At 46.4% G+C, this 12,754-nt stretch overlaps 1 protein-coding gene across 3 annotated transcripts in view; it reads left to right on the top strand.

Moving 5' to 3' along the window:
• c9h8orf33 (chromosome 9 C8orf33 homolog) overlaps positions 1-12,754 on the top strand; it is a 33,967-nt gene that overhangs the window by 3,530 nt on the left and 17,683 nt on the right. For 2 of the 3 annotated variants that reach the window (XM_072269249.1, XM_072269250.1), the window contains exons 2-5: positions 3,760-3,823; positions 4,549-4,636; positions 8,931-9,445; positions 11,003-11,093. In XM_072269249.1, coding sequence (XP_072125350.1) covers positions 3,815-3,823; positions 4,549-4,636; positions 8,931-9,445; positions 11,003-11,093 — 703 coding nt within the window. In that variant the 5' untranslated portion in view covers positions 3,760-3,814. The remainder of the gene's footprint in view (positions 1-3,759; positions 3,824-4,548; positions 4,637-8,930; positions 9,446-11,002; positions 11,094-12,754) is intronic. The other variant, XM_072269251.1, reaches the window with a different exon arrangement.

The raw sequence follows: 12,754 nt of genomic DNA, 5'->3' as shown, positions 1-12,754 counted from the left end.
ACCAGACGCAACAACAGTTCCTTTCCCCAAGCAGTAAGGCTGATCAACACCCCCACCCACTAACCCACCCCTCCACACCCCCAACCACCACTACCTTATCATTTCCTCTCAGTCACCTTGTGTACAGACACTCCTGTGCTCAGAACCACTTTGTGGGCATACAATCCATGTATATAAACAAGCTTATGTACAAACGTTTATTATGTATTTTTTATTATTCTGATGTTACTTTATTGTTTTTACGTTGATGCATCAGATTCGGAGTAACAATTATTTTGTTCTCCTGTATACTTGTGTACTGGAAATGACATTAAACCATCTTGAATGGACTTGTGCAGATGGCAAAAAACTTGACTTTGACTTTGGGTTGAACTGATTTCATTTGCACCCTGACCGCCATTGATTTCACTGCTGCTCAGACTATTGGCTCAGCTGAGCACTGGAATTTATTGCTTCAACCCTGCTCTTATCAAGACTGTTGGCAGTCTCTCATACAATAAGACGGACTCTTGACCTCACAATCTACCTCACCATGCCCTTGCGCCTTATTGTCCATCTCCGTTACACTTCCCCTGTAACTAACACTATCCAAAGTAAAACTTATTATCAAAGTATATTTATGTTACTATATATGACCTAGAGATTCATTTTCTTGTGGGAAAATATAGAATAGAATTTGTGGAAGAACTATATATATACTGATAAACAACTAAACTGCAAAATAAGATAAAATTGTGGAAATAAGTAATCCTGAGAACACATGTTGTAAAGACCCTGAGAGTCTAGGCTGTGGAATTAGTTCGGAGTAGAGTGAAGTTATCCACACTGGTTCAAGAGCCTGATGTTTGAGGGGTTTATAACTTTCCTGAACCTGGTGGTAAAGAGTGCGTACTGCGGCACCTGTACCTTCTGATTGATGGTAGCAGCAAGAAGAGAGCATGTCCTGGATGGTGGGGGGGCCCTGCTGATGGATGCTGGTTTCTTGTGGCCGTGCTCCGTGTAGATATTGCCTGTGGTGAACTCTTTTGAGTTGTGTTATTGTTTAACTTTGTACCACCTCGATGAACCATAATGATATGATCTGAATGCGCAGCACACGTGACAAGTTTACCACAGCACCTCAGTACATGTGACAGTAATAAACTGATGTGTTAGAACATGGATGTGAACATACAACCCTGGCCCCATCTCACCGATTAACCCTTTCCTTTAGAGCAGGAGTTTCCAACCTCTTTATGCCATGGACCAATACCTTTATTGGACTCCAGGTTGGGAATCTCTGCTTTAAAGACACAAAAGGTTGCCAATGCTGGATTCTGGAGCAGGAAGCATCTGCTGAAGGATTGAACAGCATCTGTGAACGGAAGAAGAAATTATTGATGTTTGGAGTGAGATCCCTGCAAGAGGACTGATGTGATGTGAGTCCTAGTGCCTGGTTCTGACCACAACCCTTCCCTCACAGATACTGCTTGATCCAGGAGTTTGTTAACCTTTTTCCTATAGCTCATCTGTGACTCCCATTCAAGTTCACGTTTAATTGTCATTCAACCATACACATGAATACAGGCTCTGAGACCAAGGGGCAAAAACAGAACTAACATTCACACACAGCACATATAGTTACGATAGCAGGAAAAGATGTAGTCACAAAAAAATATATAGCCCAAGTCACACACATCAAAGTTGCTGGTGAACACAGCAGGCCAGGCAGCATCTCTGGGAAGAGGTACAGTCGAAGTTTTGGGCCGAGACCCTTCGTCAGGACTAACTGAAAGAAGAGCTAGTAAGAGCCCAAGTCCTTGTGTTTCACGACCTGCAGGTTGATGGTGCATGGATGTTGTCCTGGAGCCAGGTTTCTGGAAAAACAAGCACACAGCCATTCCTGAGCACGTCGCAGACCAACACATGCAGCTTGTTCTTCACTGAGGAAGCTCTGGAGAGCAGTAGCAATGGGAGGGGCCAGCAAAGCACCTCGCCACCCCTAAAGCATTGGTGTTTTCTGATGATCTTGGCTCTTTGATGTTTTGTTTTTGTGATCCCAAGACCTTGTTGGACATTGATGATGTAGAATACTGGCTCATTAGTGAGACTGATGGCGGGGGGGGGGGGGGGGGGGCTGCATGGCCTCAGTTGTGGCACAGACCAGTGTCTCGTGCCTGTTGCAGCCGGCAGGGAAAAGATGCTGGAGATGACTGAGCTGCTGGAGTGGGGGCTGGTTCCTCCTGGCCCTGCTGCCCTCCAGTGTTCGCTCGGTGGAAGACAAGCTGGATTGTGTCTGTGGCTGAACTTGCACGAGATGAGGAACTGCTGTGTGCTTGTGCTTGTAGAAACATGGCTCCAGGACAACGTCCCATGCACCATCATTCTACAGGCTCTTGTAATTTTATGTTTTTCTGCTATCATAATTATATGTGACTCTTGGTTCTCTGGTCCCAGACGAGCACTGTTTTGTTTGGCTGTATTCATGTGTATGGTTGGCTGATAATTAAACGTGAACTTGATTTCACATAGTTGTCTGAGTGACAGCCACTTGGGAGCAGAGCGATTGTACCCTTTCATCGAAACAGAGAAAATAGGTGCAGGAGTAGGCCATTCGGCCCTTCGAGCCTGCACCGCCATTTATTATGATCATGGCTGATCTTCCAACTCAGAACTCCGCCCCAGCCTTCCCTCCATACCCCCTGACCCCCGTAGCCACAAGGGCCATATCTAACTCCCTCTTAAATATAGCCAATGAACTGGCCTCAACTGTTTCCTGTGGCAGAGAATTCCACAGATTCACCACTCTCTGTGTGAAGAAGTTTTTCCTAATCTCGGTCCTAAAAGGCTTCCCCTTTATCCTCAAACTGTGACCCCTCGTTCTGGACTTCCCCAACATCGGGAACAATCTTCCTGCATCTAGCCTGTCCAATCCCTTTAGGATTTTATACGTTTCAATCAGATCCCCCCTCAATCTTCTAAATTCCAACGAGTATAAGCCTAGTTCATCCAGTCTTTCATCATATGAAAGTCCTGCCATCCCAGGAATCAATCTGGTGAACCTTCTTTGTACTCCCTCTATGGCAAGGATGTCTTTCCTCAGATTAGGGGACCAAAACTGCACACAATACTCCAGGTGTGGTCTCACCAAGGCCTTGTGCAACTGCAGTAGTACCTCCCTGCTCCTGTACTTGAATCCTCTTGCTATGAATGCCAGCATACCATTCGCCTTTTTCACCACCTGCTGTACCTGCATGCCCACCTTCAATGACTGGTGTATAATGACACCCAGGTCTCGTTGCACCTCCCCTTTTCCTAATCGGCCACCATTCAGATAATAATCTGATTTGCTGTTTTTGCCGCCAAAGTGGATAATTTCACATTTATCCACATTAAATTGCATCTGCCATGAATTTGCCCACTCACCTAACCTATCCAAGTCACCCTGCATCCTCTTAGCATCCTCCTCACAGCTAACACTGCCGCCCAGCTTCGTGTCATCCGCAAATTTGGAGATGCTGCATTTAATTCCCTCATCCAAGTCATTAATATATATTGTAAACAACTGGGGTCCCAGCACTGAGCCTTGCGGTACCCCACTAGTCACTGCCTGCCATTCTGAAAAGGTCCCGTTTATTCCCACTCTTTGCTTCCTGTCTGCTAACCAATTCTCTATCCACATCAATACCTTACCCCCAATACCGTGTGCTTTAAGTTTGCACACTAATCTCCTGTGTGGGACCTTGTCAAAAGCCTTGTCACTGGGTTCTGTTGTTTCAGGCGCCCAGGCTGAGCACTGCTGTGTGGAGGAGCCCAGCGATTTCTAGATATCTTCATGGAGGAAGTAAGTAAAGTTGACAATTAGTTTTTAATTCATTTTTATTTAGAGCAGGGGTTTCAGACTTGGTGTCCATGGACCCCTTGTTTAATGGTTTTGGTCCACAGCAGAAAAGAAAGTTGGAAATCCCTGATTTGGAGATTACCGGCCACCAAGCCCGCACCACCCAATTTCACACATCTGATCAGTGAGCCTACTAACCTGTGCAATATGTCTTTGGAACCGGTACGTATCTGGAATGTGGGAGGAAACTGCAATGAGAATTTGAAAATCAGGACTTGGGTTAACTGGGAGCCATCATAGGTCAGTGAGTGTGGGAGTGATGCACAAAGAGGGTGGTTTGAGATGTGTCCCTGGCAGTTCTGTGGGGTAGTTGAGTCAGTAGATGACTGAGTCTGGAAAGAGGTCCCAGTAGCAGAAGAGCTGAGGCAGAGCCAGTGTTTACTGATATGAGAATCAATCTCATGGATGGTGTGGAGATACGGTCCAAAATTGAGGAACCAAGGACAGAGAGGGCTTTGGTCTTCCTGATATCTACGTAGAGGAGATGTCTGATTCTCCAAAACCAAGGGACAGATGGTATGGAGACAGGTGCAAATCTTGATGGGCATCGTGTTCATTAGTTGTGGGAAGGGGCCAAGGACAGATCTTGGTCAGGGTGGTGTGAATTACCAGAAGGAGTTTACTCTGTCTTTACTCACAAGTCCGTTCTCTGAAATGTCCCGTTACAGACTCTTGAGGGCACTGCCCAGGAGGAACTGGATACAGGCATCCAGCAGCTGCAGACTGGAGTCAGCCAGCTCCTGGTGACAGAGCAAGGTGAGCAGACACACCATGGCTAGGTGCCGCCTGAACGGTGTGGACCCCAGTGCCATCTGATGGGCAATGAGTTCCAGTCACCAAGCCCATCACCTTCAAAGTTCAAAGTCAATTTATCATCACATTCTGTATATGCCACCATGCACAACCCTGAGACCGTACACATACAGTATATGTCACCATATACAACCTGAGACCATGTTCATTCTGTAAATGTCACTATAAATAACCCTGGGACCATATATACTGTATATGTCACCATATACCACCCTGAGATTAATTTTCTTGTGGGCATTCACAGTAACTACATAAAAACAACAAAAGCAAACAAAATAATAATAATAAATATTGAGAACATGAGATGAAGAGTCCTTGAAAGTGAGTCCATAGGTTGTGGGAACAGTTCAGTGATGGTGAGTGAAGTTATCCCTTTGGTTCAGGAGCCTGATGGTTGAGGGTTAATAACTGTTTCTGAACCCGTTGGTGTGGGACCTGAGGCTCCTGTACCAACTTCCTGATGGCAGCAGTGAGAAGAGAGCATGAGCTGGGTGGTGAGGAGACCGTGAGGATGGATGCTGCTTTCCTGTGACAACACTCTATGTAGATGTGCTCAATGGTGGGGAGGGCTTTACCCACGATGGACTGGGCCGTACTATCCCATAACCTTTATGCCATCCCTCCCGTCTCCCATACGCCTGGGCCCTGCTTCCTTCCACTAACCTCTGCCCCTACCCACTCCCATTTCTGTCAATAATCGGCCTAGGTCTGCTCTCTCCCATTAACCTTTGACCTTGCCTTCATTCTGTTAACCTTTGACCAATACAATCTGTCTGCTTCCATTAATCCTGAACGGTTTTGGGACTCCTCTGGCATGATGAGCCGTTCTCAGGGCGAGGGACAAACACCTCATAATTCTTCGAGGTAACCTCCAACCTGATGGCCCAAACATTGTTTTCCCTCTTCTCTTCCCCACTTTGGCCTCTTACCTCTTCACACTTGCCTAACATCAGCCCCTGGTGGTCTCCCTCCCTCCCTTCTCCACTTCTATCAGAATACTTCTTCACCAGCCCTTTATCTTTTCCACCTATCACCTCCCGGCTTCTCACTTCATCCCCCCAGCCCCTCAACATCCTGACTTCACCTATCACCTTCCTGCGTGTCCTGCTCTCCCCCCCCCCCCCCCCCCCCCGGTGCTGATGAAGGGTCCCAGCCTGATCCCAAATGTATATTCCTCTCCATGGGTGCTACCTATCCTGTTCAGTTCCTCCAGCATTTTGTGTGTGTCGTGGTTGTTATGGGATCAAAGTCCTTCATAGAATCAATAACTTGTGGTGTGGGCCAGCATGGCCTTTGGGTCTGTGTTTCTAACACTCTGATTAGATCATCTCGGCATTTGTAGCTTTGCAGGTTACAGTTTATCAAATACTTACCCCAGATGTTGTTGACTTTGAAGAGGGTTTCCACGTCTATTGCCCATTCAGGCAGCCAGTTCCGAATCCCCTATCGCTGTTTGAAGGAGAATACCTCCCTCATTCCCCTCTTAATCTTTTACCTAGGAACTGAATCAAATGTGCCAAATTACTGATTTCCCATCCAAGATAAATGGGCCATTTTTACCCTGGACCGGCCTGATCTGCTGAGTTCCTCCCGCATTTTGTGTGCAATGCTGTCAATTTTCTTTTGCCCTTTGGATCCTGGAATGGCAGTGTGTCAAAGGAGCCAGAAGTGACAAGAGAAACCCTAAATGCAAGAGATTCTGCAGATGCTGGAAATCCAGAGCAACGCGCAGAAAGTGCTGGAGGATCACAACTTTTCTGCCCAAGACACTTTTATCAGGATTTGGTGAAGGGACTTGACTGCGTCTCCCCTTCTGTAGACGCTATCTGACCTGTTGGGTTCCTCCTGCAGTTTGTATGTGCTGATGAGGAAGATCTCTCATACAATGAACAGTTCTGGTTGGGAGCAGACAGGTGGGGAGGTAGATTTTTCTTCAGCCTGTCAGGTATCTGAGAGCGAAGAGTATGCAGGGATGCAGGGTGAAGACAGCAGTGGAAGTGGTTGCCTTGACATAGACACATTGAATGTGCTGGGAAGCCCTGTCCATTTGGAAAACTTCCTGTTGTTTTATGCACCTCAATTAAATCTACATTCAGCTTCCGTTCTTCCAAAGACACGTCCTCTGTCCATCTGCCCATCATAACTACTGTACAGTTTTTACTGCAAACAACGTTCTGGCGCATCTGCTCTGCCCCTCTGCCGTGCTGACCTGCTCTTCCTGCTGTAAAGTGACCGCACATGCCTAGCAACGTACACACCCCCTGCTCTGGTATCAAGGGTCAGCAACATTAAATTACTTGGCGTTGACAATTCAGGGGATCTGGCCTGGGCTCAGCATGTAGGTGCCATTACAAAGAAAGCACGGCAGCACCTCTTCTTCCTTAGAAGTTTGTGAAGATTCAGCATGTCTTCTGAAACCTTGACAAACTTCTACAGATGTGTGGTGGAGATGCTAACTGTCTGCATCACAGCCTGGTATGGAAACACCCATGCCCTTGAATAGAAGAGCCTACAAAAAGTAGTGGATACAGTCCAGTCAATCACAGGTAGAGCCCTCCCCACCACTGAGTACATCTAGATGGAGCATTGTCGCAGGAAAGCAGCTTCCATCATCAAGCAGCAACCGACCACCCAGCTCGTGCTCTCTTCTCGCTGCTGCCATCAGGAAGGAGGTACAGGAGCCTCAGGACTCACACCACCAGGTTCAGGAACAGTTATTAGCCCTCAACCATCAGGCTCTTGAACCAGAGGGGATAACTTCACTCACCATCACTGAACTGTTCCAGCACCTATGGTCTCACTTTCAAGGGCGTTTCATCTCAAGTTCTTTGTATTTATTGCTTATTTATTTGTCATAGTTATTTTGCTTGTTTTTTTTTTGTTTTTTCTTTGTATTTAATGTGAATGCCGGCAACAAAATGAATCTCAGGGTTGTATATGGTGACACATATGCGGTTAGATAATGAGTGCCTCACCCACCTTGTATCCCTTATCAACCTGTGCCACTCCCTTCAGGATGCTAGGGATGTGATCACCAAGGTGCCTCTGTTCCTCTAGACCAGGGGTTCCTAACCTTGTTTATACCATGGACCCTTACCATGAACCGAGGGGCCCATTGTCCCCATGTTGGGAACCCCTGCTCTGGATTTCTCAGTATCTTACTGTTTTTCATGAGTTCTTTTAATTTGATCCTGCCCCGACTGTTTTAGCGTGTTGTCTGCCTTCAATCCTGTTTGTCAGATTTCAGTCCTCCTGACTTGTCCGTAACTATTCCTTTACCATCTGGAACCACATCCCCATCAACCAAACCTCCTGACTTGTCCGTAACTATTCCCATTACCATCTGGAACCACATCCCCATCAACCAAACCTCCTGACTTGTCCGTAACTATTCCCTTACCATCTGAAACCACATCCCCATCAACCAAACCTCCTGACTTGTCCGTAACTATTCCTATTACCATCTGGAACCACGTCCCCATCAACCAAACCTCCTGACTTGTCAGTGACTATTCCCTTACCATCTGGAACCACATTCCCATCAACCAAGCCTCCTGACTTGTCCGTAACTATTCCCATTACCATCTGGAACCACGTCCCCATCAACCAAACCTCCTGACTTGTCCGTGACTATTCCCATTACCATCTGGAACCACATCCCCATCAACCAAACCTCCTGAGTTGTCCGTGACTATTTCCTTACCATCTGGAACCACATCCCTATCAACCAAACCTCCTGACTTGTCCGTAACTATTCCCATTACCATCTGGAACCACATCCCCATCAACCAAACCTCCTGACTTGTCCGTGACTATTCCCATTACCATCTGGAACCACGTCCCCATCAACCAAACCTCCTGACTTGTCCGTGACTATTCCCTTACCATCTGGAACCACGTCCCCATCAACCAAACCTCCTGCTTTTGTTTTATCAGCCAGCTTCATTTACCCTGCGGTTCAGTGCTTCGAAAGTCTGGGTAATGATTCCTCGATGCAAGGGAGGCCAGTGCCCAGGATTGAGCTGGATGAGTTTACAACTTTCTGCAGCTTTTTCCGATCCTGTGCAGTGGCCCCTCTGTACCAGACAGTAATGCAGCCAGTTAGAATGCTCTCCACGGTAATCTGTAGAAACTTGTGAGAGTTACCAGATCTCTGTTACCTATATCAAACTCTCCCAGGGTTTCACAGAGTAGATATTCCGCATTGTGTTTGTCCAACTAATTATTTTTTTCTCAGCAGCGCTGAATTCGACCACTGCAGATCATCGGCCAGACTGCAGGAGCTGTAGCCAGTCACGTTGTAGCTTCCAGTTTGACTGTGACGTTCCTAAGGCGGGGAGTGATGCCTCAACAGGGGCGCACTCAGCTCACAGCTGCTTAACCTCCAGGCCCAGAGACTCCGACAGGCCACAACAGAGTGACGACATAGCTGCTGTTCTTCATGGCCCAGAACAGGAACTGCAATCCTCCCCCAGAGAACTGAGCTGCGAGCCTGAATTTAAACTGAACTCTGCCACCCCTGACCCTGAGGCACTTAATCATTTCAGAGAGTCGAAGGCCAATCCCACACGGATCGAACAGCTTGGGGATGTTGAAAGCTCAGCTTCCAAACCCTTGCCAAAGAAGAAGAAGAAGAATAGAGCGGGCCGTAGTAAAGCCCCTGCGCGGCTCTTGAAAGAGCAGAAGGAACTGGGCCACAACACTACGGGAGGAGAGAGGATCTGCAAGGGTTCAACAGAAGTACAGAGTCTGGTATGGAAACTGGGATGTCTCATAGGGCAGTACACCACAGGTATAGGCCCTTCGGCCCAACTAATCCAGGCTGACCATGGTGCCCACCCAGCCAATCCCAATTTCCTGCGTGCGGCTCGACCCCCGTCCTTCCAATTTCCAACAACCCGCCCCCCCCCCCCCCCCCCACATGTACCTGTCCAAGTGGTTATTAAACAGTACTGTTGTGGTCAGACCACACGATGTATTGTGGGCAGTACAAGAAAAGATGTTCTGGAATTGGAGAGGGTCCGGAGTAGGGGATCCCAATCTTTTTCATACCATGGACCCCTGCCATTAACCGAGGAGTCTGAGGAGCCCGTGTTGGGAAGCCCTGCTCTCCAGGATATTCACAAGAATAATCCCGGGAATGAAAGCATTAACAGGAGGAGCATTTGATGGCTCTGAGCCTCTACTCACTAGGGTTTAGAAGAATGAGACAGGAACTCATTGAAATGGAATATTGAAAGGCCTAGATAGAGTGGCCGTGGAGAGGATGTTTCCAGTAGTGGAGATGGGGGACGCCTAGGATCAGAGGCACATCCATTTAGAATGGAGATGAGGAATTTGTCTAGCCAGAGGGTGATGAATTTGTGGAATTCATTGCCACAGACGACTGTGGAGACCAGATCATTGGATATATTTAAGTCCATACGGCATAAGAGCAGAATTAGGCCATTCAACCTATCGAGTCTGCTCTGCCATTCCATCATGGATCCCACTTAACCCTATACGTGCCTTCTTGCCATATCTTTTGATACTCTGACCAATCAGGAAATGACCAACTTCCGCCTTAAATATACACATGGACTTGGCCTCCACCGCCGTCTGTGGCAGAGCATTCCACAGATTTACTACTCACTAGACAAAGTATTTCTTCCTTACCGCTGTTCTAAAAGGTTGCCCCTGAATTTTGAGGCTGTTCCCTCTAGTTCTGGATACTCCCACCACAGGAAACATCCTCTCCACATCCATCCTGTCTAGTCTTTTCAACGTTTAGTAGGTTTCAATGAGAGCGCCCCCCCCCATTCTTCTAAATTCCAGTGAGTACAGGCCCAAAGCTGCCAAACACTCCTCATATGTTAACCCTTTCATTCCTGGAATCATCTTGGTGACTCTCCTATGGACTCTCTCTATTGATAACACATTCTTTCTGAGATATGGGGCCCAAAACTTGGAGGTTGATACGTTCTTGATTAGTCAAAGATTAAGGGGAGAAGGTAGGAGAATGGGGGTTGAGGGGGATAATGTATCAGGCATGATAGAATGGCGGAACAGACTCGATGGGCTGAATGGCCTAATTATGCTCCTATATCTTATGGTCATAGCCTTTCATTTTTCTTTCACCCATTTTATCTGTAACGTGCGTAGGCGATGGAGGTTCTGTGTTCTGAGACACTGCAGAGGTTTAAGGTGCATTCTCCTGCCTTTCTTCACATGTTCCACAAGATGGGTTGTGTCACGTGTCTTGCAGCTGGTATTTGTATGTGTTGGAACGCCTGTGTGCTACTGTAACATCCCCGCTTTCTCCACTCCCAGTCTGCAGAAGAACAGCTCTGGAGAGAAGTGGACTGGTGCATTGAACAGCTGGAACTAGGCCTGCGCTCCCAGAAAAGCAGCCAGAAACAAGGTGCGTTCCAGAGTCCGGGAATCGTCCGGCCCGACTGGGTCGTTTCCTCAGCTTCTTTACCTTTGTAGTTAACATCACTGCTTAGTCCACAGCAGTCAACTGTCCATTGTCCAGATCAATGGTCACAACTCTATTCTTTACAGTGGTGCTAGAAAGGATTTTCTCTATTTCTGCATAAATATGACCTAAAATGTGATCAGATCTTCACACGTCCTAAAACTAGATAAAGAGAATCCAATTAAATAAATATCAAAACAAAAATTACGCTTGTTCATTTATTTGTTAAGAAAAATGATCCAATATTGCATATATTTGTTGGAAAAAGTATGTGAAGCTCTGGGGTTCTGCGAAAGCTATTTGAAGACTGGTGTCCCAATCAATAAGATGAGATTGGAGATGTGGGTTGTAGAGGTGCCCTGTCCTATATATTTAAAAAAAAGTCACTCAGAGTCAGGTTACTGACAGAGCTTGCTCTTCTCCAGAAAGATCTGTTTATGTGCACCATGTCTCAATCAAAACAACTTCCAAAGGACTTTAGAAGAATTGTAGAGATGCATGAAGCTGGAAAAAAGACATTTCTAAAGACCTGAGTGTTCATCAGTCCACAGTGAGAAAAATTGTTTACAAATGGAGGAAACTCAGTACTGTTGCTACTCAGCCTAGGAGTGGGCATCCTGCACAGATCACACCAAGAGCACCATGTACAATGCTGAAGGAGGTGAAAAAGAACCCAAGGGTAACAGCGAAAGACCTGCAGAAATCTCTAGAACTTGCTAAAGGCTCTGTTCATGTGTCCACTATAAGAAAAACACTGAACAAGAATGGTGTTCATGGAAGGACACCACGGAGGAAACCACTGCTCTCCAAAACATTACTGCGCATCTCAAGTTTGCAAAACACCACTTGGATGTTCTACAACGCTTCTGGGACAATGTTCTGTGGACAGTTGAGACAAAGTTGAACTTTTTGGCAGAAATGCACATTGCTATGTTTGGAGGAAAAAGGACACTGCACACCAGCACCAAAACCTCATCCCAACTGTGAAGCATGGTGGAAGGAGCATTGTGAAATGGTTTGGGGCCATTTTGCTGCCTCAGGGCCTGGACAGCTTGCAATCATTTGAGGGAACAATGAATTCAAAATTGTTTCAAGAAATTTTACAGGAGAACTTTGGGTAGCAATCTGTCACCTGAAGCTTAACAGAAGTTGGAAAATGTAACAAGACAATGATCGAAAGACGAGTAAATCAACAACAGAATGGTTTAAAAAGAAGAACATTCGTGTTTTGCAATGGCCGGGTCAAAGTCCTGATATTAATCCTATAGGAATGTTGTGGAAGGGCCTGAAGCAAGCAGTTCATGCAAGAAAGCCCACCAACATCCCGGAGTTGAAGCAATGGAGGAATAGCCTAAAATTCCTCCAAGCCGATGTGCAGGTCTGATCAACAGTTATCGGAAACGTTTGTTTGAAGTTACAGTATTGCTGTAAAAGGGGGTCACATCAGTTAGTGAAAGCAAATGTTCACATACTTTTTCCAACAAACACATGTTATATTGGCTCATTTTTCTCTATAAATAAATGAACACGTATAATGCTTTTTTGTGTTTTTTTTAATTGGATTCTCTTTATCTAGCTTTCGGACTTGCGTGAAGACCTGATCA

Source organism: Mobula birostris, chromosome 9 (assembly GCF_030028105.1).
Source record: "Mobula birostris isolate sMobBir1 chromosome 9, sMobBir1.hap1, whole genome shotgun sequence".
Lineage (NCBI taxonomy): Eukaryota > Metazoa > Chordata > Chondrichthyes > Myliobatiformes > Myliobatidae > Mobula > Mobula birostris.
The sequence above is the reverse complement of the archived record's forward strand: the minus strand, read 5'-3'. Positions and strand labels throughout refer to the sequence as shown.